The sequence below is a fragment of the Ruditapes philippinarum genome, unplaced genomic scaffold (genome assembly GCF_026571515.1).
Source record: "Ruditapes philippinarum isolate M1 unplaced genomic scaffold, ASM2657151v2 ctg584_1_1_1_1, whole genome shotgun sequence".
Taxonomy (NCBI): Eukaryota; Metazoa; Mollusca; class Bivalvia; order Venerida; family Veneridae; genus Ruditapes; species Ruditapes philippinarum.
The window spans coordinates 22,528-47,967 of record NW_026854286.1 but is presented as its reverse complement, the minus strand read 5'-3'; the positions used below and the strand labels follow the sequence as shown (position 1 = coordinate 47,967).

Here is a 25,440-nt window from a genome sequence, read left to right as displayed (position 1 = left end):
GTCTAACAAAATCTCTTTTATTAAAGGTGAAGTTATTTCAGATAGATCTATCCGATACCTTTACATTATATAAATGTTGGAACATCATCTCATTCTGTTAAATTATTTAGAAAAAAAAAAAAATATTAAACAGAGTATTATCTGAAGATGGAATAATTATTAAACCTGGAATACACTTAAAAAATCATTTTCCTGAGAATTTAGTTCATCTAAGGAAGGGGGGGGGGGGGTGGGGGGGGGAGGGGGGTTAGTGGTTGCGGCACATCAACTTAGGGGGGGTTAGTTCATCTAATGTGGGGTTAGATGATGCCTGGCATCAACCCCTTTTTTTTCTATGTTTCAGGGTTAGTTGATGCGGTGCAACTAACCCCATGGTGCTTTATAAAACAGCATTGAAGAGTATTAACTGGTTTAAAATAGGCCTTTTAACAAGGATTTTTTGAAAGATGGATCAACTTTACCTGATGCACTAGAATGAACACCTTTATAATCTTATCAATTATTATTAAGCTATTTAGGAATATCTGTCCAACTTCCTTTCAAGGAAATTGTATTCCTGACTAGTTTGGGTATTTATCTTAATGCAAATATAGCAAATTCAATCAAATAAAATTTTCCTTTATCATGAAACTAACATCAATATCATAGCGATCAAAAAATTGGCTCTGCTACAATAAATAAACACTCTGCATTTTGTTTGCAAAGAATGCATTTCAGTGATTTAATTTTACTGTTTACACCTTGACAATATCTGCTGCAAATTTGGCAATATATTAGAGAGAATAAAGTAATAAATAAACTTTTTTGTATACATCAAGTTTGACTGATTCCAGAAGAATAACATAAATGCTTACTGGACCATAATGGATTATATCTGTGTTCTTACAGGACAGTTCAATACACATGTGAATGACTTAAATCTAGCACCTACTGACATGTTAAGTAGAAGCATTTCAGATCAGTGGGTGCTAGATATTAAGAACAACATAAGGATGGCACCAGGAATGTTAATTACAAGAGTTCCAGTCAATTTGAAACTAAATGAGGTAATCTTTTTACAAGTCATAATTCATGTTAATGACATTTATGACAAGAAGAGGAAAGATTAATTCTTCCAATCACAGCAGCCGAGTGACGTAATATTTCAAAATGAAACTTCTTGGTTTATTTGTATAGATAAACGACACTCTAATCACAGGAACAGTATTGTCTTTAAGTAATATTGTGGAGCCGAGAAAGGAGCTGACTGACTACAAAGTTGGCGATTTGGTTTCTGTGCGTTTTTCAAAATTTGGAATTCCGAAAAGGAATTATTGGGACGATTGGCGGTAAGCTGTTATTTTCATCATTTATATTTATATAATATCAACACTGATCAATGCCCTATCTATGTCCTAATAACCAAAGCCCTAACTTACAAATCATAATTATATTGCCGTAGGAAATGTTAAGCTATAATGTCATGCGTTTTCACGTCTTTTATCTCAATTTTAACATGGACAGATCGGCCCCTTTATTAGTAGTTATAAAAAGGTCAAATCGGCTCTTAACAGTTGTGAAAATATATCTTGATATGTTTCAACTGTAGCTGAATTAGATCCATGTAAATGTTCTACATGTTACGGATTTTTAAAAAGTAAACTCGATTACATAACATAATCCTTTAAGTAATATTAAATATTTACCTAAATTTTAATTGTGAATTATCTAAAATATTAATAGTGTGGATATTGTCACAAAATTGTAGCATGCCCCTATCAAATACTTTGGATAATAGAATAATATCATCATAATATAATTATATTTTCTTAGAATGATGAAAGCATGAAGAAAGGGATGCAGGCTATAATTGATGATCATAAATCATTTATGAAGATAATAGAGGAAGTAAGTCTTAATCTGAGGTTTGAAATTAAACTTGAATTTAGCATTCAATTTAGATTTAACACAAGCTAGCTGAGCAGTGAATTTGTAAGCTCTTTTTGGGAAAACATACTGAGAAAAGATTGTGGATGAATGTTGCAATTTAGCAATCTTTTAAAAGGAATACTTCTGTATTTTGATTTTACATAAGTTAAATTTAATTAACTTGACTTAATGCTCAGACCTTTCAAAAATAGTAATAATAACTTTATTTACAGAACACAATAATAATGATATGATTTAGATGTATTTCTCTAAAGTAAATTATGACAACATAGGCACTATTTGCATACAACATTCAAGTGTCCTTGACTACATGCTGAAGTGCCCAGTTAAAAGTTAATTGTCTGTATAAAGATTATATTTCTTATTTAAGACTTGTCCAGAGATAAATGGTCAGGAAACAGAAAAACAAAGCAAGGAACTTAGTACCAACATCCAGGAGTTTAGGAAAGTCCGGAATTGCCCAAGGAAAGTGGCAAAAGGAAAGAGTAAGTTTTAATTGGTTTCTATTTTTACAATAGAAGATTATGCATCATTTAAAAACTTAACATAAATTTTGGTAAAGATGGTAATAAAATGTATATACATGTAGATAAATATTTGCAGAAAATGTGACAATAAATTTGTTGCTTAAATGTTCTTTGCAACTAAATGGAAGAATTTGAATGTTACAATAAATGGTTTTCATTAAAAAGGTTTCTTTAAAATCAATTGGTTTTATATTTAAGGTGAACATTTTTGGATTAATCACATAATTATATCAAAAAGTTTTATTACAGAATTCAGTTTTTGTGGCCCCCTTTCAAAGAAACAAGTATACAAGGGGATCTTGGTTAACTTTAAACACACTAAATACACCGCGGGGGCCTGATTTTAGGTTCAACCAATCACCCAGTTTGTCTTACAAAACAAATTCAAATCTACTTTGATTTTGAAGTTTAAGCTATCAAATCATGTTCTTAAGATTTGATAGAAGTATATGAATACTTTTTTTATTTATTTCATTTTTGCTTTTCAGAATACCAGTTTCAAAAGTAAAGGAACCCAAAAAGAAGCCGGTAACAGAAAAGCAGGCAAAAGTGAGTTGATTGAATGATATATGTTTGTGAAGAATTATTTCTAAAGAATTATGAGATAATGACATTTTAATTCAGGCATTCTGATCTTTTCAACTTGCAACCATGTTAAAATAGATAAATAATTATTTAAAACAAATAGTTATGTAACAATACTATAGGTTCGTCATAATGGAATGTTAAAAGTTGAAAATATACATGGTCATGGATATAAAACAAATAAAAACATTATCATCAATTCTTTTGGGCTTATTGTGACCTAAATAATGTGAAGATATCCCCAAGAATTTTGTTAGGGTTTTTTTTATTGAGTATAATGAAAATCTCAAATATGAGAGTATTAAAGGAAGATGACTAGAACTATCACTAAATGTGATTAATACCCCCACAAGACTGCTTCCGAAATGAGGATGTTACTAGTAACAGAATACTGAAATATAGAGTAATGGTTGTTGGCAATTAAAGATAGTTGTGGTTCTTATATGTTGCATTTCCTTTCAATGTGGTTGGCCATTGATGAAGTTTAATTGAATTACTCTGTAATAAGTCCAGAAAGACAAAGAAAAGGAACAAAAGGGCAATAACTCTATAAATACTGAAGATAGAGTTATAGTTCTTGTAAACTGCACTTCATCTTATTGTGCTTGCCCTTTATATGAAGTTGTTTTGAATTCCAACCAGTACGTTTTAAGTTATGCTCCTGACAAGGAAAAGTATCAAAGGGCAGTAACTCTGTAGTTTGTCAAAATGGAGTTATGGCTTTTGTGTACTGCACTTCCTTTTCATGTCCTTGACAACTGTATGAAGTTGTATTGAATTCCAAACAGTAGTTTTCTAGTTATGCTCAATACAAGGAAAAGTAACAAAGGGCAATAACTCTGTAATTAGTCAAGATGGAGTTATGGATCTTGTGCACTGCACTTCCTCTCAATGTGCTTGAACATTGTATGAAGTTATATTGAATTCCAACCATTAGTCTTCATGTTATGGTCCGGACAAAAAAGGCAATGGAAAAGCAACAAAGGGCAATAACTCTGTAATTACTTTAGATAGAGTTCTGGTTCTTGTGCACTGCACATCCTCTTATTGTGTTTGACAATTGTATGAAGTTGTTTTGAATTCCAACCAGTAGTTTTGAAGTTATGCCACGGACAAGGAAAAGTAACAAAGGACAATAACTCTGTAATTATTCAAGATAGAGTTATGGTTCTTGTGCACTGCACTTCCTCTCAATGGCTTGACCATTGTATGCAGTTATATTGAATTCCAACCATTAGTCTTCATGTTATGGTCCGGACAAAAAAGGCAATGGAAAAGCAACAAAGGGCAATAACTCTGTAATTACTTTAGATAGAGTTCTGGTTCTTGTGCACTGCACTTCCCCTTATTGTGTTTGACAATTGTATGAAGTTGTTTTGAATTCCAACCAGTAGTTTTCAAGTTATGCCACGGACAAGGAAAAGTAACAAAGGACAATAACTCTGTAATTAGTCAAGATAGAGTAATGGTTCTTATGCACTGCACTTCCTCTCAATGTGCTTGACCATTGTATGCAGTTATATTGAATTCTAGCCATTAGTCTTCAAGTTATGGTCCAGACAAAAAAATCAATGGAAAAGTAACAAAGGGCAATAACTTTGTAATTACTTTAGATAGAGTTCTGGTTCTTGTGCACTGCACTTCCCCTTATTGTGTTTGACAATTGTATAAAGTTGTTTTGAATTCCAACCAGTTGTTTTCAGGTTATGACCCGGACAAGGAAAAGTAACAAAGGGCAATAACTCTGTAATTAGTCAAGATAGAGTTATGGTTCTTATGCACTGCACTTCCTCTCAATGTGCTTGACCATTGTATGTAGTTATATAGAATTCAAACTATAAGTCTTCAAGTTATGGTCCGGACAAAAAAAAGCAATGGAAAAGCAACAAAGGGCAATAACTCTGTAATTACTTTAGATAGAGTTATGGTTCTTGTGCACTGCACTTCCCCTTATTGTGTTTGAAAATTGTATGAAGTTGTTTTGAATTCCGACCAGTAGTTTTCAAGTTATGCCCCGGACAAGGAAAAGTAACAAAGGGCAATAACTCTGTAATTAGTCAAGATAGAGTTATGGTTCTTGTGCACTGCACTTCCTCTCAATGTGCTTGACCATTGCATGTAGTAATATTGAATTCCAACCATAAGTCTTCAAGTTATGCTCCGGACAAGGAAAATGCAACGGACGTCTGGACCGACTGACCGCCCGACCAACCGACCGACCACCTGGTGACTCCTATTTCCCCCCCCCCAAACTTCGTTTTTGGGGGTATAATTATTTGTATTATTATTTATGTTCTAGAAAATAAAAAGACCCAAGATTCTCAACAAAAACAGTTAGAATATGAAAAGGCTAAATCAGGTACTTTATATAAAATACTAGAACTATCACTAAATGTGATTAATACCCCCACAAGACTGCTTCGGAAATGAGGATGTTACTAGTAACAGAATACCTTGTAAAAGAATTAAAATATAGAGTTATGGTCTTGGGCAATTAAATATAGTTGTGGTTCTTATATGTTGCATTTCCTTTCAATGTGGTTGGCCATTGATGAAGTTTAATTGAATTACTCTGTAATAAGTCCAGAAAGACAAAGAAAAGGAACAAAGGGCAATAACTCTGTAATTAGTCAAGATAGAGTTATGGTTCTTGTGCACTGCACTTCCTCTCAATGTGCTTGACCATTGTATGTAGTTATATTGAATTCCAACCATTAGTCTTCAAGTTATGCTCCGGACAAGGAAAATGCAACGGACGTCTGGACCGACCAACCGACTGCCCGACCAAATGACAGACCACCGGGTGACTCCTATATACCCCCCCAAACTTCCTTTTTTGGGGGTATAATTATTTGTATTATTATTTATGTTGTAGAAAATAAAAAGACCCAAGATTCTCAACAAAAACAGTTAAAATATGAAAAGGCTAAATCAGGTTCTTTATATAGAATACTAGAACTATCACAAAATGTGATTAATACCCCCACAAGACTGCTTCGGAAATGAGGATGTCACTAGTAACAGAAATACCTTGTAAAAGAATTAAAATATAGAGTTATGGTTGTGGGCAATTAAATATAGTTGTGGTTCTTATATGTTGCATTTCCTTTCAATGTGGTTGGCCATTGATGAAGTTTAATTGAATTACTCTGTAATAAGTCCAGAAAGACAAAGAAAAGGAACAAATAACTCTATAAATACTGAAGATAGAGTTATAGTTCTTGTGCACTGCACTTCCTTTTATTGTGCTTGACCATTGTATGAAGTTGTTTTGAATTCCAACCAGTACGTTTTAAGGTATGCTCCTGACAAGGAAAAGTATCAAAGGGCAGTAACTCTGTATTTTGTCAAAATGGAGTTATGGCTCTTGTGCACTGCACTTCCATTTAATGTTCTTGACAACTGTATGAAGTTGTATTGAATTCCAAACAGTAGTTTTCAAGTTATGCTCTGGACAAGGAAAAGTAACAAAGGGCAATAACTCTGTAATTAGTCAAGATGGAGTTATGGTTTTTGTGCACTGCACTTTCTCTCAATGTGCTTGACCATTGTATGAAGTTATATTGAATTCCAACCATTAGTCTTCAAGTTATTCTCTCAGTGCTCCGGAATAAGATAAATGCAACGGACGTCTGACGACCGACCCGACCCGACCAACCGACCGACCACCGGGTGATTCCTATATACCCCCCCAAACTTCGTTTTTTGGGGTATAATTATTTGTATTATTATTTATGATGTAGAAAATAAAAAGACCCAAGATTCTCAACAAAAACAGTTAGAATATGAAAAGGCTAAATCAGGTACTTTATATAGAATACTAGAACTATCACTAAATGTGATTAATACCCCCACAAGACTGCTTCGGAAATGAGGATGTCACTAGTAACAGAAATACCTTGTAAAAGAATTAAAATATAGAGTTATGGTCTTGGGCAATTAAATATAGTTGTGGTTCTTATATGTTGCATTTCCTTTCAATGTGGTTGGCCATTGATGAAGTTTAATTGAATTACTCTGTAATAAGTCCAGAAAGACAAAGAAAAGGAACAAAGGGCAATAACTCTGTAATTAGTCAAGATAGAGTTATGGTTCTTGTGCACTGCACTTCCTCTCAATGTGCTTGACCATTGTATGTAGTTATATTGAATTCCAACCATTAGTCTTCAAGTTATGCTCCGGACAAGGAAAATGCAACGGACGTCTGGACCGACCAACCGACTGCCCGACCAAATGACAGACCACCGGGTGACTCCTATATACCCCCCCAAACTTCGTTTTTTGGGGGTATAATTATTTGTATTATTATTTATGTTGTAGAAAATAAAAAGACCCAAGATTCTCAACAAAAACAGTTAAAATATGAAAAGGCTAAATCAGGTTCTTTATATAGAATACTAGAACTATCACAAAATGTGATTAATACCCCCACAAGACTGCTTCGGAAATGAGGATGTCACTAGTAACAGAAATACCTTGTAAAAGAATTAAAATATAGAGTTATGGTTGTGGGCAATTAAAGATAGTTGTGGTTCTTATATGTTGCATTTCCTTTCAATGTGGTTGGCCATTGATGAAGTTTAATTGAATTACTCTGTAATAAGTCCAGAAAGACAAAGAAAAGGAACAAATAACTCTATAAATACTGAAGATAGAGTTATAGTTCTTGTGCACTGCACTTCCTTTTATTGTGCTTGACCATTGTATGAAGTTGTTTTGAATTCCAACCAGTACGTTTTAAGGTATGCTCCTGACAAGGAAAAGTATCAAAGGGCAGTAACTCTGTATTTTGTCAAAATGGAGTTATGGCTCTTGTGCACTGCACTTCCATTTAATGTTCTTGACAACTGTATGAAGTTGTATTGAATTCCAAACAGTAGTTTTCAAGTTATGCTCTGGACAAGGAAAAGTAACAAAGGGCAGTAACTCTGTATTTTGTCAAAATGGAGTTATGGCTCTTGTACACTGCACTTCCATTTAATGTTCTTGACAACTGTATGAAGTTGTATTGAATTCCAAACAGTAGTTTTCAAGTTATGCTCTGGACAAGGAAAAGTAACAAAGGGCAATAACTCTGTAATTAGTCAAGATGGAGTTATGGTTTTTGTGCACTGCACTTTCTCTCAATGTGCTTGACCATTGTATGAAGTTATATTGAATTCCAACCATTAGTCTTCAAGTTATGCTCCGGACAAGGAAAATGCAACGGACGTCTGGACCGACCGACCGCCCGACCAACCGACCGACCACCGGGTGATTCCTATATACCCCCCCAAACTTCGTTTTTTGGGGTATAATTATTTGTATTATTATTTATGATGTAGAAAATAAAAAGACCCAAGATTCTCAACAAAAACAGTTAGAATATGAAAAGGCTAAATCAGGTACTTTATATAGAATACTAGAACTATCACTAAATGTGATTAATACCCCCACAAGACTGCTTCGGAAATGAGGATGTAACTGAGTAACAGAATACCTTGTAAAAGAATTAACATATAGAGTTATGGTTGTGGGCAATTAAAGATAGTTGTGGTTCTTATATGTTGCATTTCCTTTCAATGTGGTTGGCCATTGATGAAGTTTAATTGAATTACTCTGTAATAAGTCCAGAAAGACAAAGAAAAGGAACAAAGGGCAATAACTCTATAAATACTGAAGTTAGAGTTATAGTTCTTGTGCACTGCACTTCCTCTTATTATGCTTGACCATTGTATGAAGTTGTTTTGAATTCCAACCAGTACGTTTTAAGTTATGCTCCTGACAAGGAAAAGTATCAAAGGGCAGTAACTCTGTATTTTGTCAAAATGGAGTTATGGCTCTTGTGCACTGCACTTCCATTTAATGTTCTTGACAACTGTATGAAGTTGTATTGAATTCGAAACAGTAGTTTTCAAGTTATGCTCTAGACAAGGAAAAGTAACAAAGGGCAAAAACTCTGTAATTAGTCAAGATGGAGTTATGGTTTTTGTGCACTGCACTTTCTCTCAATGTGCTTGACCATTGTATTAAGTTATATTGAATTCCAACCATTAGTCTTCAAGTTATGGTCCGGACAAAAAAGGCAATGGAAAAGCAACAAAGGGCAATAACTCTGTAATTACTTTAGATAGAGTTCTGGTTCTTGTGCACTGCACTTCCCCTTATTGTGTTTGACAATTGTATGAAGTTGTTTTGAATTCCGACCAGTAGTTTTCAAGTTATGCCCCAGACAAGGAAAAGTAACAAAGGGCAATAACTCTGTAATTAGTCAAGATAGAGTTATGGTTCTTGTGCACTGCACTTCCTCTCAATGTGCTTGACCATTGTATGTAGTTATATTGAATTCCAACCATTAGTCTTCAAGTTATGCTCCGGACAAGGAAAATGCAACGGACGTCTGGACCGACCGACCGACTGCCCGACCGACCACCAGGTCACTCTTATATACCCCCCCAAACTTCGTTTTTGGGGGTATAAAAACAGCAACTGTATTAGCTTACATCATACTTTTTATCCCACAGATCAATTTGGAGAAGGCTGCAGAGGCCCAGTGTATGTTTGAGGTGGAGGTGGAGACTAAAAGGAATCAAGAAACATATAAAGATTAAGTGGAATCAATGTATTGTTTTGTATGTTAAACTTGCTCAAATTGCACTATTATGATGATTGATCTAAAGAATACCCTGATTTTTCCATATATTTTAAGAAGGAAAGGTCCATTGCATAATTATAGTCTTAAAATAGCATAATTTTCCAAGTACATCAATTTTCTTGTATTTTTGTGCAAGTCAAAAGAATTGTTCATTGTTGCATTTTGAAAACAAAAGTCTACACTAGTTTTACTTAGTTTCATTTAATTATTTTTAGTTTTGATGATGCAACTCCGTGTTGACATCTGCATTAAATGTATTAAATGCAGATGATGCAATAAGTGAAGATAATTCTCCACAACCAGTATATCATACCAATTGACCAAACCAGAGTCCAACATCTGGAAGGGAAAGTGAACTGGCTGGAGATGCAGCTTAACCAGGCTTGGGGCTGCATATATGAATTGCAAAGAAATGTGCAATGGTTGAGTCAATCTTGCAATCACGTAAATATCACATCCTATTAATTTTTCTGATAAAAGTACAATTTCAAAATGAGATTAAAAGTCTTAGACTCATATTTTATAGGACTCAGTATAACAGTTAATTTACACACAAGTTCTAGGATACAGTTTTAATCCAAAACAAATTCTGCAAATGGCTACAACTTTTTAATTCCGATTTCATTGTACTTAAGTGGTCATAACTTGGAGGTAATATCAGGACACAGTAATCCATACTAGACTGTATGCCTCTGTCAGTACACTTTTGTGATCAATAGCAATCTTTAAGTTATTTTTTGTAATGCTGAGCAGAGATAATAAACATACTTTTTAAGGTATGTTTTCTCTAATGGGGACTAATAAGAAACTGAAAAGTAGGTCAGTTGTATACTTATATGCTGTTCGAACCCACACAGCTAGTGATCCTTAGATTAATAACTAGTCCCATATGTTAACCATGCCGCCTTTGAATTTGTTTCATATTTAATAATTTTTTTATCATAATATTATGAGTATGAAAATGATATTTCAGAACCAAGCAGTTGCAGGTCAATCAACTCAGGAAAATGAAGACGTGGATGTTGTAAAGGTAATAAAGCTTTAACTATTGTGGCTTTTCTTTAAAATTTAGGTGCCTGCAAAATTGTTATTCAAATTAATATTTTTTTATTTTATAGCATTTATAATATATTAATAATATTAAGTAGCATATAGTTAAATGGATCATGATACCAATCTCTAAGTATAGTTTGCACTTTCCCCAAGTTCTCATCACAGCATTAATTGTTAAATGTAATATGGTGTGATTTTTTCCAATTCTGTTTAAAATATTTCAATAATTTCCCATTTCTACATGTGTTATTTTAGGTTAATCCAGAGAGCACAGAAGCCAGCAGTCAGGAAGAAATCTCTACAGTTGATCATCCTTCAGACACTTTATATAACAATTATACAAAGGTACTTATGCTTCTGGTGAGCTAAAAATGTAACTGGAAATAAGTCTTTCAAAAGGTATAATTATAATTCTATATTTGGTATTTTTTAAATTTGTTTTTCAATTTAAAGATATGTAGCAATGGACACATCCACAGAAATTGGTGTTCACAGTCACAGATGAACAAAAGACTTCATAGTGGAGATTTCCTTACATATGCCAGTATCTTGACTTCTGGAAATAATCATGGCAAACTGGCTCTATGGGCCAAGATGCTAGGTTTAAAATTTCCTTCTGCAGACCAGTTTCATGGAATCCAAGCAACATACATGGTACCAACACAACAGTTGATAATTACTGGAAAGACCATCAGAAGTCAGTCATTGAATCTTTCAGGGGAAAGCCAGTTGTTGTTATGGGTGTGTGTCTTTAATTACTCATGTCTTGAAATGTATTCTGCATACATTTTTTTCCCAACATGTAGCCAAACAAATATTCATGATAATGAGATATTAAATTTACCACATAGCCCCTTTTGTGAGCGAGCTTACTAATCAGTGCAAGGCTTAACAGCAGCCAAAGTCAGTCTAAGAATTTTCACAGTTAAAACTTGAGTGATATTTTGTTTTTACAAGGATAAATAAGGTTTTTAATTGGAAAATATTTTTACTTGGAACATTAAATCTATCACTGGTAATTTATGATTTCATAACTTTTTTTCAGAATTCAGTACATAACCATTAATTATAAGAATCCTTTGTTCTGTCTAACATCTGTACTTTTAGACAAGATGTCTACTCATTTCCGTAAAGGAAACGTTGCAAACTGACAAAAGGTTTGCGAATGAAACAGTGTCGTACAAACTTGAGATAGCATAACCTTTTACAGAGGTAAAAATTTTCTATGAAGTAGTTATTCTCTTACGGAGATCTTATAATTTAAAAAATAAACCCGAACCTCTTACAGAGGAACAAATATAGATACAAATATTATCTTTTTTGAAAATCCATAGATTTATTTACATTAAATCATGCTACATAAAAATATTTTTTTCGCTTGATCATTAAAAATAGAAGCAACCATAACGCTGACCCCAATACGCGGGTCATATTCGTAACAGTGATATATGTATCGTGTCAAACGATAAAACATTTATTAATTCACCATTTACTGCTATAAAAATTTGTAAATAATTTTTCAATTATGGACACCCTGAAAGTAAGAATTTATTTATCCATGATGTTTTAAAAAATAGCGCTCAAATAAATGGAATTTTAAGAGACTCCCGATTTCTGTTTACAGTGTAAAAATGGAAACACTCGTGGGCGGAAGTGAGACAGAAGCTGCGCGCGAGGAGGGAGGCACCTCACCGGATAAAATAAGTGAATTTGTCAGTAAAGGGGAAAGATTTTCGTAACCATGACAAATATGCTGCAAGAAATGTCACATCATGGTATAAAGTTATCTGCAGTTGCTGAAACGGTAGAAAAACTTCAGGCTGATATAAAATCAATAAAGAGAAAATATGCATCAAACAATGTGGGTACTTCGAAAAAACGAAAAACAATAAACCATGAAACCTCCAGCAGTGACACATCTTCGGACAACGATGACGACGAAAATACAAATGATACCAATAATGCAGCAGACGTAGCTGCTTTATCTTCTGACAGACAGTCTGAAACTGATGAGGAAGAAGAAAATGATGATTATCTGCAAGATCTAGATAATAAATTTAAAGGAAAAATTGAAACGGGGGAGAAAGTGTCAGAAAAGATTGCTGGATTTACAAACAGAGGGCTTCGAGCAGATCCCCAAGAACAAATAATGAAGCAACTAAGGGAAAAACACAAAATACCAAAAACTTTGCCCCTTTTTTTCTCAAATGACCCCCTTTTGAAAAGTTTATGGGCCCGAAGGGCCCCTGGAAATTTGTTCTAGATTGAACACTGTTTTTTACAAGAAGATTTTATAAGATTTTTGTTCTTCATGGACCAACACATGGACGACGGACAATTGGCCATCACAAAAGCTCACCTTGAGGACATTGTCTTTGATAAAAACACTAAAATTTGTATTGTTACAATTTCTTTCTATTCTGTTAAAGAAATTGATATGATTTTTATGCAAAGTAATATGAAATTTATTTGCTTAGGAAGATTAAGTGCTTTACAGTAATTGGCCTCTCACTTCACAGTAAATGGCCTCTGAATCATTTTATCTACTTTTGTATCTAATCTCTTTCGGTATCAAGGAGGCTGCCGTCTGCCGTCTCTATTGTTTGTCCGGCAGTCCGGCAGGGCTCTCATATATAAGGGCTGAACAGAGCAAAAGGGGGGGTTAGTTAGAGTTGGTCAGGAGTTAGTCGGAGTGAGCCAGAGAATTTGGTAAAAGATTGAGTATGAGTTTTTAGGAAATTTTGTGTAAATGGAAATATGAATGTTTGTGAAAATAAAATTATAGTAGAAGACTTTGTCCTTCTGTTGTGTTTTATCAACTCGGCTTCAAGTAAATGAGGAACTTATTTAACATGATATTTGCAACAAGGTCTAGCCTTTGATTGCTACCATCAAAGGGGCAATTTTGTTACAGTATTGTAAATACTTAAAATACCGGTAAATATATATATATAGAGAAAACTAGAAATATCAGGACAAGTAACTGTCTAGTTATCGCAACAATAAACCCATTTAATAAAGCATCCAAAGCTACAATAGCTAGATGGGTTTAAAGTGTTCTCAAAGCATCTGGTATAGACAGTAATTTTAAGCCACATAGCATAAGATCAGCATCTACTTCAAAAGCAAAGAAAGAGGGAGTGAAACTCAATCACTTATTAAAATGCTGAAGGTTGGACAAATGCAAAAATTCTATAAAAGAGATATTGTAGAAATACCATCTGAAAAGTTTCAAAATGCTATTGTAACAGATGTATAAAGTTTGCTTATTAAAAAACTACAGTACAATTGCTGTTGATTGTAAATGCAAATTTGCAGAAATTGCTCTAAAATCTTGTGTGGGGCTCTTAAGGGTGTTATGCAGGAGATTAAATTAATTAACAAAGACTTACCTTTGTAGATGGGAAGTTGAAGGTTGATTGGATTTCATCTACTGCAAACTCCTTAAGAGCTCAACACGTCCTTCCCTACCCCACCCAAACTATATTTATATTCCTTCAAATTTGCTAAGTGAAAGGTTTTTTTGGAACTACTAATAGAAGTTTTCAACTTCGAAAAGACAGTAAAGACAGTAAAGGAAAGGAAGGATAGTAACAAGCACTTAGTACAGGCATCTCCTTTTATATGTATGCAACAAACACAACAACAACAGCATACAGTACATAAGTACAACCACCATACTCAGGTCTTGCAGGAGTAAGTTAAACATTATCTGTATATATAGCTTAACATCATGTTATTATATGTATTACAGATGAAGGAGTATACATGCCTTTTGTGTGGGCTGGAGGGTATGTACGAAGTAGTGTACTGCCACATATACTGTTACAGTATACATACTAGGGAAAGACCACCTCATCTATGTTCATGCAGCTATGCAGCAGTATCAGAAACGAAACTCATCAAGCACCTCAAGAAGAGAAACATCTGCAAAAGGGCTGGCACTGGCAAGACTACAGTCCCTGTTGAAAAGGTTATACAGAAAGCGCCAAGGGTGAAAGATGTCAGTACAATGACAGAAACCACACAAGGAAGCCTAGAAGAGAGGTACATGTATATTGCACTGTTGAACCAGCTTCTTGTACCAGCTCTGGGTGTTCACACTCACCAAGCCATCTCTTTCTACGACTACTTAGAAAGTAAAGCAAAGGAAGAAGGGGGAAGCCATGGATCTGAGACCTCCCACCACCAATCAGAGTTCCAGCTGAACCATTACCATCAGCAATTCATTTTTGGAATTGAGCAGCCGAAGATTCTATCTCAAAGTACATTGAGCGTCTTTGTGTTTAAGGCAAACATCACCTTCCTTTCAGTTGTACAGTTACAGTCCTTTTTTGACATGTCAATTTCAAAATACTTTTTAATACTTAAAGAAAGCAACATTACTATAGTGATACACACCATGTCATTTATTTAATAAGTAAATATCAAAAACTATATACTATATATATTTGTTAAGGCAATGATTTTTGTTAGTAAAAAAATTATGTATGTGTGATTATTTATTGACTTTTTTTGTCAACTTAATAGTTTTTCTGAGATTAAGAGTTTTCTATAGGATTTAAGATCCTCTGAGAAACAAGACCATCCAATTAATTTGTTTATCAGTACTGGATCCTAACATAGCCAGACACAAAAAAGCATTCAAGTACCTGGCAAGTTTTCTTCCAAATGTCAACACTGTATAAGAGACTGGTCATCTTGACATGGAGTTGAATGCTTTTAATGTTGATCAACAAGTCAGTGACCTTAGAGGCAGATATGATGAAAAGAGAGTGGATTCGGGTTTTTGGTGCCATGTTGGAAAATTTAAAACATCTGACAATCCAAGGTACCCTGTATTGAACCACCTTGTTTGTGCAATCTTAACAGCATTCAGTGGCCGTTTAATTGAAGGCACCTTCAATATAATGGGGGACATCACTGAGGATGAAAGATCAACGACAGAAGAATAATGAGGTTGTTGCATTAATAAAAACTGCTTTAAAAAGAAAGAATCTGAAAGTTACACCAGCAATGAAAAAATGTGTAAAAAGCGCCTACAAAAATTATCGAAAACATCTAATCAACAAGAAAGAACAAGCTGTGAGAAAAAAGCAGGAAAAATTGAATTATTCTATTTAAAAATTGAAGTTGGAAAAGGCTAAGTGCCAAGCTCAGTTGGCAAAATTGAAAAAGTAAGTATTGAGCAAAAAATCCAAATATGGTGGTGAATAAAGAAAAATTACATACACTAGTGCATCAGCAAGTGGAAGACAATGGAAAAAGATTAAATCTCATTAAAACAAGAGCTGTCGGAAGGACAGCACGCTCGACTATTCTAAGTGCTTGATAGTAAAAGAGCCTTGATAATGTTAAGTTTTTTAAGTTCACAAAAGGGCTATTTTTTTTTATAAATTCAAGTTATAGGCCTTGGAGAGAGTCTAATTATACAGTATTGGCTTGACTATTCGGAAGGTAATGTCACAAGGGTGTTTTATTGAGTATAATAATACTAATTACCTATGAATACATAAATTTGACAGAAAAGGTACAAAGGCTTGTTATTAAGATGTTTTATTAAGTAAATCACAGCTTTATTATTATTAATGCTTAAATTGTCCCAAAAAAGGCACAAACCCTTCAGTAGTTATTGAGATAACAGCTTACAAGCAAAACTTTACCATGAATTTCTAAGTTAAAAAAGGGGAGAAAAATCAGCCTAAATGCAAGATAGAATTATGGATCTTTGTCAGTGAACTACAATTATGACTCTAAATGCATATGTGAAGTTTTAAATAAATATCTTTAATAGTTATTGAGATATGTAAACTTGCATGTAAACATTAACCAAGAGACTAAGTAGAAAAGGGGATATGAATCAGCCTTAATGCAAGATAGAGTTATGGAACTTGGTCAGTGACATACAATTATGACCCTCCAATTATGACCCTACGTGCATGTGTAAAGTTTCAAGTAAATATCTTTGAAGACCTTTAACCAAAATTTCTAAGTTCCAAAGGGGCATAATTCTGTCAATATTGTAGGCAGAGTTATCCAACTTGTCAATCTGATGTACCTTGTTACTATAAATAAGTATTGTAAGTTTCAATTGAATATCTCAAGCAATAATTGAGATATTTGACTTTACAAAAAACTTAAACCAAAATTTTTAAGTTAAAAAGGGGCATAATTCTGTCAATATTGTAGGCAGAGTTATCCAACTTGTCAATCTGATGTACCTTGTTACTATAAATAAGTATTGTAAGTTTCAATTGAATATCTCAAGCAATAATTGAGATATTTGACTTTACAAAAAACTTAAACCAAAATTTGTAAGTTAAAAAGGGGCATAATTCTGTCAATATTGTAGGTAGAGTTATCCAACTTGTCAATCTGATGTACCTTGTTACTATAAATAAGTATTGTAAGTTTCAATTGAATATCTCAAGCAATAATTGAGATATTTGACTTTACAAAAAACTTTAACCAAAATTTCTAAGTTAAAAAGGGGCATAATTCTGTCAATATTGTAGGCAGAGTTATCCAACTTGTCAATCTGATGTACCTTGTTACTATAAATAACTATTGTAAGTTTCAATTGAATATCACAAGTAATAATTGAGATATTTGACTTTACAAAAAACTTTAACCAACGCAGACGCCGACGCGGACGCGGACGCCGACGCCGGGGCGACTACAATAGCTCTCATATTCTTCGAATAGTCGAGCTAAAAACCAAATAGTGTCTGGCTTAGGACATTAACTGTTAATTGAAATGAGTAGATATTGCTTAAATACTATTGCTCAGTGAATTTGTGTGAATTTCAAAATAATTATATTTGAAGATAAATTAAGCAATTGGGTATATCTTTCAGTTTTTTTGGAGCTTCTTAAATCACTAAACTGCAAGTCTTAGAGTTTGGGGGGAACTCTGGCCTCCTAGACCCCTAGCCTTTAAGTGGCCCCCAACTATTTTTTCATTATTTTCGATTTCTGTACCTTTACCCCTGCATTTACACTATAGTAACCGAGTATGCCTTATGTTGCAACAAAAATTAACACTATAGTAACAGTGTTATTGTGCTGTATATTATTACATGTGCAATATTTCCTCCACTGACTATTTTCTTCTTAAATAATAAAATTTTCAAATTACTCTGGAATGACAAACAGACAGATATTGGTTAAAACAAACTAAATATATTTTATATAGGAAATAATTTTTTTATTAATTGTTGATTGTTCATACACAAATATGGACCATTTGGGATGACATACATCCTTGTACTGTTTATAAAATTCATCTCCTGCATAACTCCTTAATGGACCCCACAGATACGACGCAGCTAGTAGCAAGGCTTATCAGTACGAGGCTTTAACTTATCAGTCGTATTCATTGATGATTAACAAAATATTGATTTACTTCAAAGACAATTCTACTTAAAATCAAAATTAACACTTAAACATTTTTGTGAATATATACGGACATTAATTGAAAGGCAAGTCATCATTCAGTCAAAATTGGCTGCTTCCAACAAAGAAGTTGAGAACATGCTTCTCGAACGCCGAACTAAAAAGTCACCTTTTGATGAGTCTTTAAATCAGCATGTCAAAGTCCCTCAGATAACAATTGACACTTTGGAACCACCAGCTGCTGAAGATCCTCCTGCAGCACAAAAGCAAACAAGTGAAACTGATGAAAGTTTCCAAAATATGGCAACTACCCAACAAAGCACAACATCACAACTGGCTTATCAGTACGAGGCTTTTGCTTTAACTTATCAGTCGTATTCATCGATGATTAACAAAATATTGATTTATTCAAAGACAATTCTACTTATAATCAAAATTAACACTTAAAGATTTTTGTGAATATATACAGACATTAATACCACTAACAAGTACCACTAACAAAGCTTTCCGAGTTTCTGACAAAAAAGATGCGGAAAAAATCAAGGAATTCAAGGAAAAATACAAACGACCCAAAAACATAAAAAACCTTCATGTTCCTGCAGCAGAGGAGGTCATCTGAAGACAACTTCAACCAAATTCAAAATAGGCAGATTTTTTCGGAAAATATGAACTGACGCTTACACCATTCCTTAGAGCACTGGACCTCTTGAAGACAAAGGGTAGCCAGGAAGACATAAGTTGTCTGATGGATACATTCAAAATTCTTTGTCTGACGTTCAAGGCAACAAATACTTCTCAAGCAGAACGCATTGGCCGAGATATTCAGCCACAATTTAAGGCTATATGCGATATTGAACCTTCAGCAAAAAAATCTGTCAGTCTTCAGATAAGGACCTTGAATAGTACGAGTACACAGAACATATGCAGTCTTCTGGTCTAACCTACCCTATAAAAGGAGGGCCACATGTTTGAAGTACACCATTGATAAATAGGTATTTCATACACTCTGTGCCCTGAACAAGTTGAAACATTGCATGAATAATTTGAAGGCATTAACACTATAGCAGTTTTACCTACTGGATACGGGAAAAGTATAATTTTTCAACTTCTGCCATTCATAAAGCAGAAGAAATTGGGAACAGGGGAACCTCTAATTACTATCGTTGTTGCGCCACTTAATTCCATCAAGGAAGATCAGGTATTTGTCATTTATACAAATGTTTTCGTTAAGCTTTGTCCTTTTAAAGAGTTTTTTAATTTTTGGGATGTTCCAAAACTGAAAACTGAACGTTCGTCTCAACTTCCATTTGAGCCCAAAATTATGGTGACAGAGCATTTCATCTCATTCCTGCTCTTTTCGGCTAATGTTTTTATGTGTGGTACTATAAAGATTAGTTGGTATGTGTGCCATATGGTGTAATTGTATGAGTGGTCAAATGATTGGAATATCTTCAGTGGTCTTAATAACCGCTTGAAGACAAGGGTGGCAAATCAGTGTGCAATCAAGCTGTAACATCATCAAGTCAATTCATGCTTAAATCCCTTACACTACATCAAATAATCAATTTTCAGCTAAAAAAAAAATTGTTCACTTCTAAGGGTTTTTTTAATTTCGACATTAGATAATCATTTATTTGAAGAATAAATAGCTTTATGAATACCATAGTGTATGTCACTTGCAGTCAGGCATCCCAGTAGGGATAATTTCCTCCAGTTCATACCAAATATTAGTCGAACCCGGTTATTACCACAGAACTAGAAGCAAGGTAAACTTCATGTGTTATTTACAACTGGAGAGGAACTGTACATGTCGTGAAGGACGATATACAATATAAGATTGATATAGTGATAGCCCATAAAATGCCTGCCAATATTCTGTTGCTCGGAGATTCACATATGAATCATTTCAGACACTATTTACAGCGAAAACATCGTCAATTGGATCAAGCTTTCAGGCTGAATGAAAATCAGCAAGTCGTTTTTTTGGATATAGTGGAGGATAGAGGAAGACTGTCCAACACGTTTATGATGAATTTGTTTCATACAAAAATGAGGATTTTGCGGCCTAACTACCTAATCCTTTGATTGGGTGGCAATGACCTGGATAGTGCTGGTGATGTTACCACAGAGGAAGTGGCCCAACACCTTATTGCAACTGCCACTCTCTTCCAAGGTAGATACAATCTACAACATGTGTTTATAATGCAGCTAGTTCAAAGATGGTGTACACGAAATGTGAACCCTTCACTTTACAATGCAAAAGTAAAGGAAGTCAATAAATTAGTTCAAGAAAACACTAGAAATCTTCATAATGTATCTTATTGGAAAATGCGACATTATGCTACACTACGTCTAGACCTTCTGAAACCTGATGGTGTTCATCTTACTGATGATGGGATGAATTACATTTATCACAATGTTAGAGGGGTCATCATTGAAAATTATTTAAATAAATTTATTTGCCATAGATAGTCTAATTTGGAACAAGATATGTTTGTAAAACATGTATGCCCCCTATCAGCAGCCAATTAGTCATGTGATAAGGTTATTATGCATGACTTCTGACCCAGTGATCAAACAATTAATAAGGGTTATAAAGTATCTACTGGTCATGACCTTGACCTTTGACCTCTTGACCCAAAACTCAATAGGGGTCATCTGCTGGTCACGACCAATCATCATACAAAGTTTGAAGTTCCTAGGCCTAGGCGTTTTTGTGTAAATTGATCAGAAACTGTTTTTACCTAACAAGGTCAATGTGACCTTGACCTTTGACCCCTTGACCCCAAAATCAATAGGGTGTCATCTGCTGGTCATGACCAATCACCATGCCTAGGTTGAAGTTCCTAGGCCTAAGGGTTCTCTTATTATTGATCGGAAACCGTTTTAACATACAAGGTCAATGTGACCTTGACCTTTGACCACAAAAAATCAATAGGGGTCATCTGCTGGTCATGACCAATCACCATGCCAAGTTTGAAGTTCCTAGGCCGAAGCGTTCTTTAGTTATTGATCAGAAACCATTTTTACTTACAAGGTCATTGTGACCTTGACCTTTGACCCCTTTAATCCCAAAATCAATAGAGTAATCTGCTGGTCATGACAAATCACCCATACCAAGTTTGAAGTTCCTAGGCCTAAGTGTTCTTGAGTTATTGATCCAGAAACCGTTTTTACTTAAAAGGTCAATGTGACCTTGACCTTTGACCTCTTTCACCTAAAACTCAATAGGGGTCATCTGCTGGTCATGACCAATCATCACACAAAGGTTGAAGTTCCTAGGCCTAAGCGTTTTTTTTAATTGATCGGAAAAACCGTTTTTACCTACAAGGTCAATGTGACCTTGACCTTTTGACCCTTGACCCCAAAATCAATAGGTCATCTGCTGGTCATAACCAATCACCATACCAAATTTGAAGTTCCTAAGCATAAGGGTTCTTTTAGTTATTGATCGAAAAGCATTTTTTACCTTACAAGGTCAAAATGTGACCTTTGTGACCTTTTTTAACCCCTTAACCCAAAATCAATAGGGGTCATCTACTGATCATGACCAATCACCATACCAAGTTTGAAGTTCCTAGGCCTTAAGGTTCTTTAGTTATTTGATCGGAAACCGTTTTTTTGCTTACAAGGTCAATGTGACCTTGACCTTTGACCCCTTGACCCCAAAATCAAATAGGGGTCATCTACTGATCATGACCAATCACCATCTCAAAGTTTGAAGTCCCTAGGCCTGAAGGGGTTCTTTCATTATTGATCGGAAACCGTTTTTTACCTACAAGGTCAATGTGACCTTGACCTTTGACCCCTTTAACCCAAATATCAATAGGCGGTCATCTGATTGGTCATAACCAATCACTTACCAAGTTTGAAGTTCCTAGGCCTTAAGGTTCTTTAGTTATTGATCGGAAAAACCGTTTTTACCTACAAGGTCAATGTGACCTTGACCTTTGACCCCATTGACCCCCAAAATCAATAGGGGTCATCTACTGATCATGACCAATCACCCATACCAAGTTTTTGAAGTTCCTAGGCCTTAAGGTTCTTTGTTATTGATCGGAAACCGTTTTTGCTTTCAAACGGTCAATGTCACCTTGACCTTTGACCCCTTGACCCCAAAATCAATAGGGGTCATCTACTGATCATGACCAATCACCATTACCAAGTTTGAAGTTCCTAGGCTGTTAAGGTTCTTTAGTTATTGGATCGGAAAACCGTTTTTGCTTACAAGGTCAATGTGACCTTGACCTTTGACCCCTTGACCCCAAATCAATAGGGGTCATCTACTGCTCATGACCAATCACCATACCAAGTTTGAAGTTCCAGGCCTTAAGGTTTTTAGTTATTGATCGGAAACCGTTTTTTTGACTTTTCAAGGTCAATGTGACCTTGACCTTTGACCCCTTGACCCAAAATCAATAGGGGTCATTCTACTGGTCATGACCAATCACCATACCAAGTTTTGAAGTTCCTATGCCTTAAGGTTCTTGAGTTATTGATCGGAAATGGTTTTTGCTTTCAAGGTCAATGTGACCTTGACCTTTGACCCCTTGACCCCAAAATCAATAGGGGTCATCTACTGGTCATGACCAATCACCATACCAAGTTTGAAGTTCCTAGGCCTAAGGGTTCTTTAGTTATCACTCGGAAACCATTTGGTCTACGGACCGACGGACCGACAAGTGCAAAGCAATATACCCCCTTTTCTTCGAAATGGGGGCATAATAAGTATTCCTTATCATATACATACACATGTAAATATATTATAGTATAAAACATTGTATTATGCATTGAGCATTCTTATTCAGATGAGCAAATGAAAATCAATGAGTAAATACCGATCTACACCTCCGAAGGCACAGAAGTCTACAGCAGAATTAGACGAATAAAATTACCGGCTGTGACACAGTCAAGTATTATCCACTTTAAAAGAAATGGGACTTCTTGAAGGGAAAGGAAACAATCACAAATACCACACAATCGACAGATAAATCCACCAGCAACAGCCCTGTCAATTCTCAAAAGGCAGGCACATCACAATATGGAATTCAGCAGTTCCTTCATCTGTCCAGATATCCATTCCAGACTAAACTCAACAAGCGGGAAAAGGTATTTCAGTTTGAGGGGATCAGTATTTGCCTCTATCAAGTTTGATAGCCTCTAAAGAGTCAGGAACTTTGACTTTCAAACATCACCCAGATTGGACAATCAGTCAAGATAAAAAGGACATTGAAGAAATCAAGACTATGGAAGCATGGCACAATGCTTACCCAATTTTTGTTTCAGTGTTCTTAGAAAAATCACCAGAGTTGGGTCCTGCACTGATGAAACATTCATCAACGGTACAGAATTTGGCGAAACTAGCCGGAACATATGCAGCAATAAAATACGACACTCAGTTCCGGAAACTTCGTGAGGAATGCCCAACAACAACACCTTGGGACATGCCTAACATGGAGTTGTACAACAAAGCCATCACAGACGGGTTAAGCTTCCAGCAAAAATTCAGGCCAGGACAAAGGGGTCAAACAAACAACCTTTTTCGTGGGAAACGCACACAAACCTGTAACCTGTATAATGAGGGAATTTGCTACAGAAACAACTGCCGGTTTCAACACATATGCATATGAAGATTTCTCACCCTCCTACCCAAGTTTTAGTATAATTTTGCCTTTTACAATGTTAAATTGTTATGCCAATCTGCAAGGTAAATTCATTATTGGTTGATTGTTTAGATTAGTTTTCATAAATTTGTTTCATTGATACTATATTTAACATGCATAAAATTGTTGGCAGTTCTTTCCCCCAACTTTGTCTTTCAAGGAAATCATTTTGATAGTTGAATTCTTTCTAGTCACATTGTATTTGTTTTATGCAATATTATATTTTCACGTTTATCCGTCATTTCATCATTAAAAATGACAATTTTTCAAATCAACTAACTTTTTTGTTTCTTTTCCCTCAAGTTCAAATATAAAAGTTTGGAGCTTTCAAAGGTGGATTCGATCATCACATAAGCACTGTTTCCGCAAAAACGTTAACAAATTGCCGAGGGAAAACATTAGCCAAAAAAACGTTAAAAAGCACTTAATGGACACTTTTTTGAGCACAAATTAAACAATAGACTGTAAAACAATAAACTGGCCAGCGGGCACTACAACCATTAACATCATCACCATACACGACACCACTACGACACCACTTACGCTCCAAGAAACATCTCACTGCGACGGCATATACTAATTTTAGTTGAAATCAACAAGGAGCGTGAGAAGGAGGATATTTCGATTAAGGTACGGTGAAATTGAAGGGTAAAGTGACTAAGTATGGAGTGGATGGGCATAGGCTGACAGCCTTCTTGAAGACGATACTGACAAAAAAATTGACTTCATAAGTTGGAAAGACATGGTCAACTATGTAGATGCCAACTTCCAGCAAGGCAGACATATATTTGTGAGAAATATTAAGAATTAAACGCTGCTCCAAAAAATGTACACTAAGACAGGCAAAAGATGTCCAGCTTCTGTTTACAAACAATACAACTGTCAGTCGGAGTGAAATGGGCCCACTACATCGATCAACCAAAAAAACAAGCGTCTCTTTTCTTAAATCTAATGATGTATTTACATGACCATGATCAACAAGTTTTCTAGACCCTAGTCTAAGGGTAAACCTATTGTAAAAAATAATACTATGACCACAGCAGATTTCGTACAGAAAAGAACCTTTTATAAATCAATATACTAGTATATTACTAGCTTTTTATGAATTAGGCGGCTGGTCCGCAGTGAATAATTTTTAATTACAATGAAAAGTACAGGGTGGCCACATAAATGAGATATGGCCATCCCGTCATCATTTAGGGGACCTCTTGGGGTGTCCTTGGCAATGCCTTGGAAACGAGAGGGCCACTGATGTAAACAAGGCAGTAGCCAGGAACGCGGGGGTCCTAAAAGGGCTAAATGGTAAATCACAAGTTTAAAAATTGGGACCCTTTCCCAGTGAAATCAATTTGAAGATCAAACATGCGCTTAAAGGTAACACCCCTCGCGTCGGGTAACATTTTCCTAGAATTTGCGTCTTCGGAAGCACTCAACCAAAGCACTTTATCTACCCAAGTTTAAGCTTGGGGGAGTGGAGTGCATCGTAAAAGGACTGCCTCAGGAACGCCTTTATGAGATACACGGTATTCCGCTGGAGGAAGATCTGTCAGAATTCCAACACAAGGCAAATGTACCTGTGAAGTTCTTTGAAGGGGGCATAATAAATCTATAAATAAATATTTTTGCATTTATTGCATAAAAGTTAATTTTATAA

General features: G+C 35.0%; 2 protein-coding genes and 1 long non-coding RNA gene across 3 annotated transcripts; all 3 read left to right on the top strand.

Moving 5' to 3' along the window:
• The first annotated feature begins 264 nt into the window (after positions 1-264).
• On the top strand, positions 265-1,709 carry LOC132739663 (uncharacterized). The gene is made up of 2 exons (XM_060727411.1): positions 265-1,046; positions 1,177-1,709. Exons 1-2 carry the CDS (start codon positions 864-866, stop codon positions 1,330-1,332), a joined length of 339 nt encoding a protein of 112 aa, XP_060583394.1. The 5' UTR covers positions 265-863; the 3' UTR covers positions 1,333-1,709.
• Positions 1,710-1,898: 189 nt separating this feature from the next.
• LOC132739664 (uncharacterized) lies at positions 1,899-15,651 on the top strand. Its single transcript, XR_009627037.1, has 6 exons — positions 1,899-2,414; positions 2,945-3,005; positions 9,545-10,119; positions 10,649-10,705; positions 10,984-11,940; positions 12,353-15,651. It is a non-coding gene; the product is annotated as an uncharacterized LOC132739664 (long non-coding RNA).
• A 2,610-nt stretch (positions 15,652-18,261) lies between these two features.
• On the top strand, positions 18,262-23,810 carry LOC132739660 (uncharacterized). Its single transcript, XM_060727409.1, has 2 exons — positions 18,262-18,412; positions 23,248-23,810. Exons 1-2 carry the CDS (start codon positions 18,262-18,264, stop codon positions 23,751-23,753), a joined length of 657 nt encoding a protein of 218 aa, XP_060583392.1. The 3' UTR covers positions 23,754-23,810.
• The last annotated feature ends 1,630 nt before the right edge of the window (positions 23,811-25,440 follow it).

What these genes read in the sequence shown, in the direction of transcription:
- LOC132739660 (XM_060727409.1), top strand. Translation starts at nt 18,262, where the DNA reads ATGCTTCTCGAACGCCGAACTAAAAAGTCACCTTTTGATGAGTCTTTA. An exon ending in AACAAGTGAAACTGATGAAA is followed by an intron (nt 18,413 to 23,247) that starts GTTTCCAAAATA and finishes TTTCAGTTTGAG; the next exon opens with GGGATCAGTATTTGCCTCTA.
- LOC132739663 (XM_060727411.1), top strand. Translation starts at nt 864, where the DNA reads ATGGATTATATCTGTGTTCTTACAGGACAGTTCAATACACATGTGAAT. An exon ending in TCAATTTGAAACTAAATGAG is followed by an intron (nt 1,047 to 1,176) that starts GTAATCTTTTTA and finishes TTATTTGTATAG; the next exon opens with ATAAACGACACTCTAATCAC.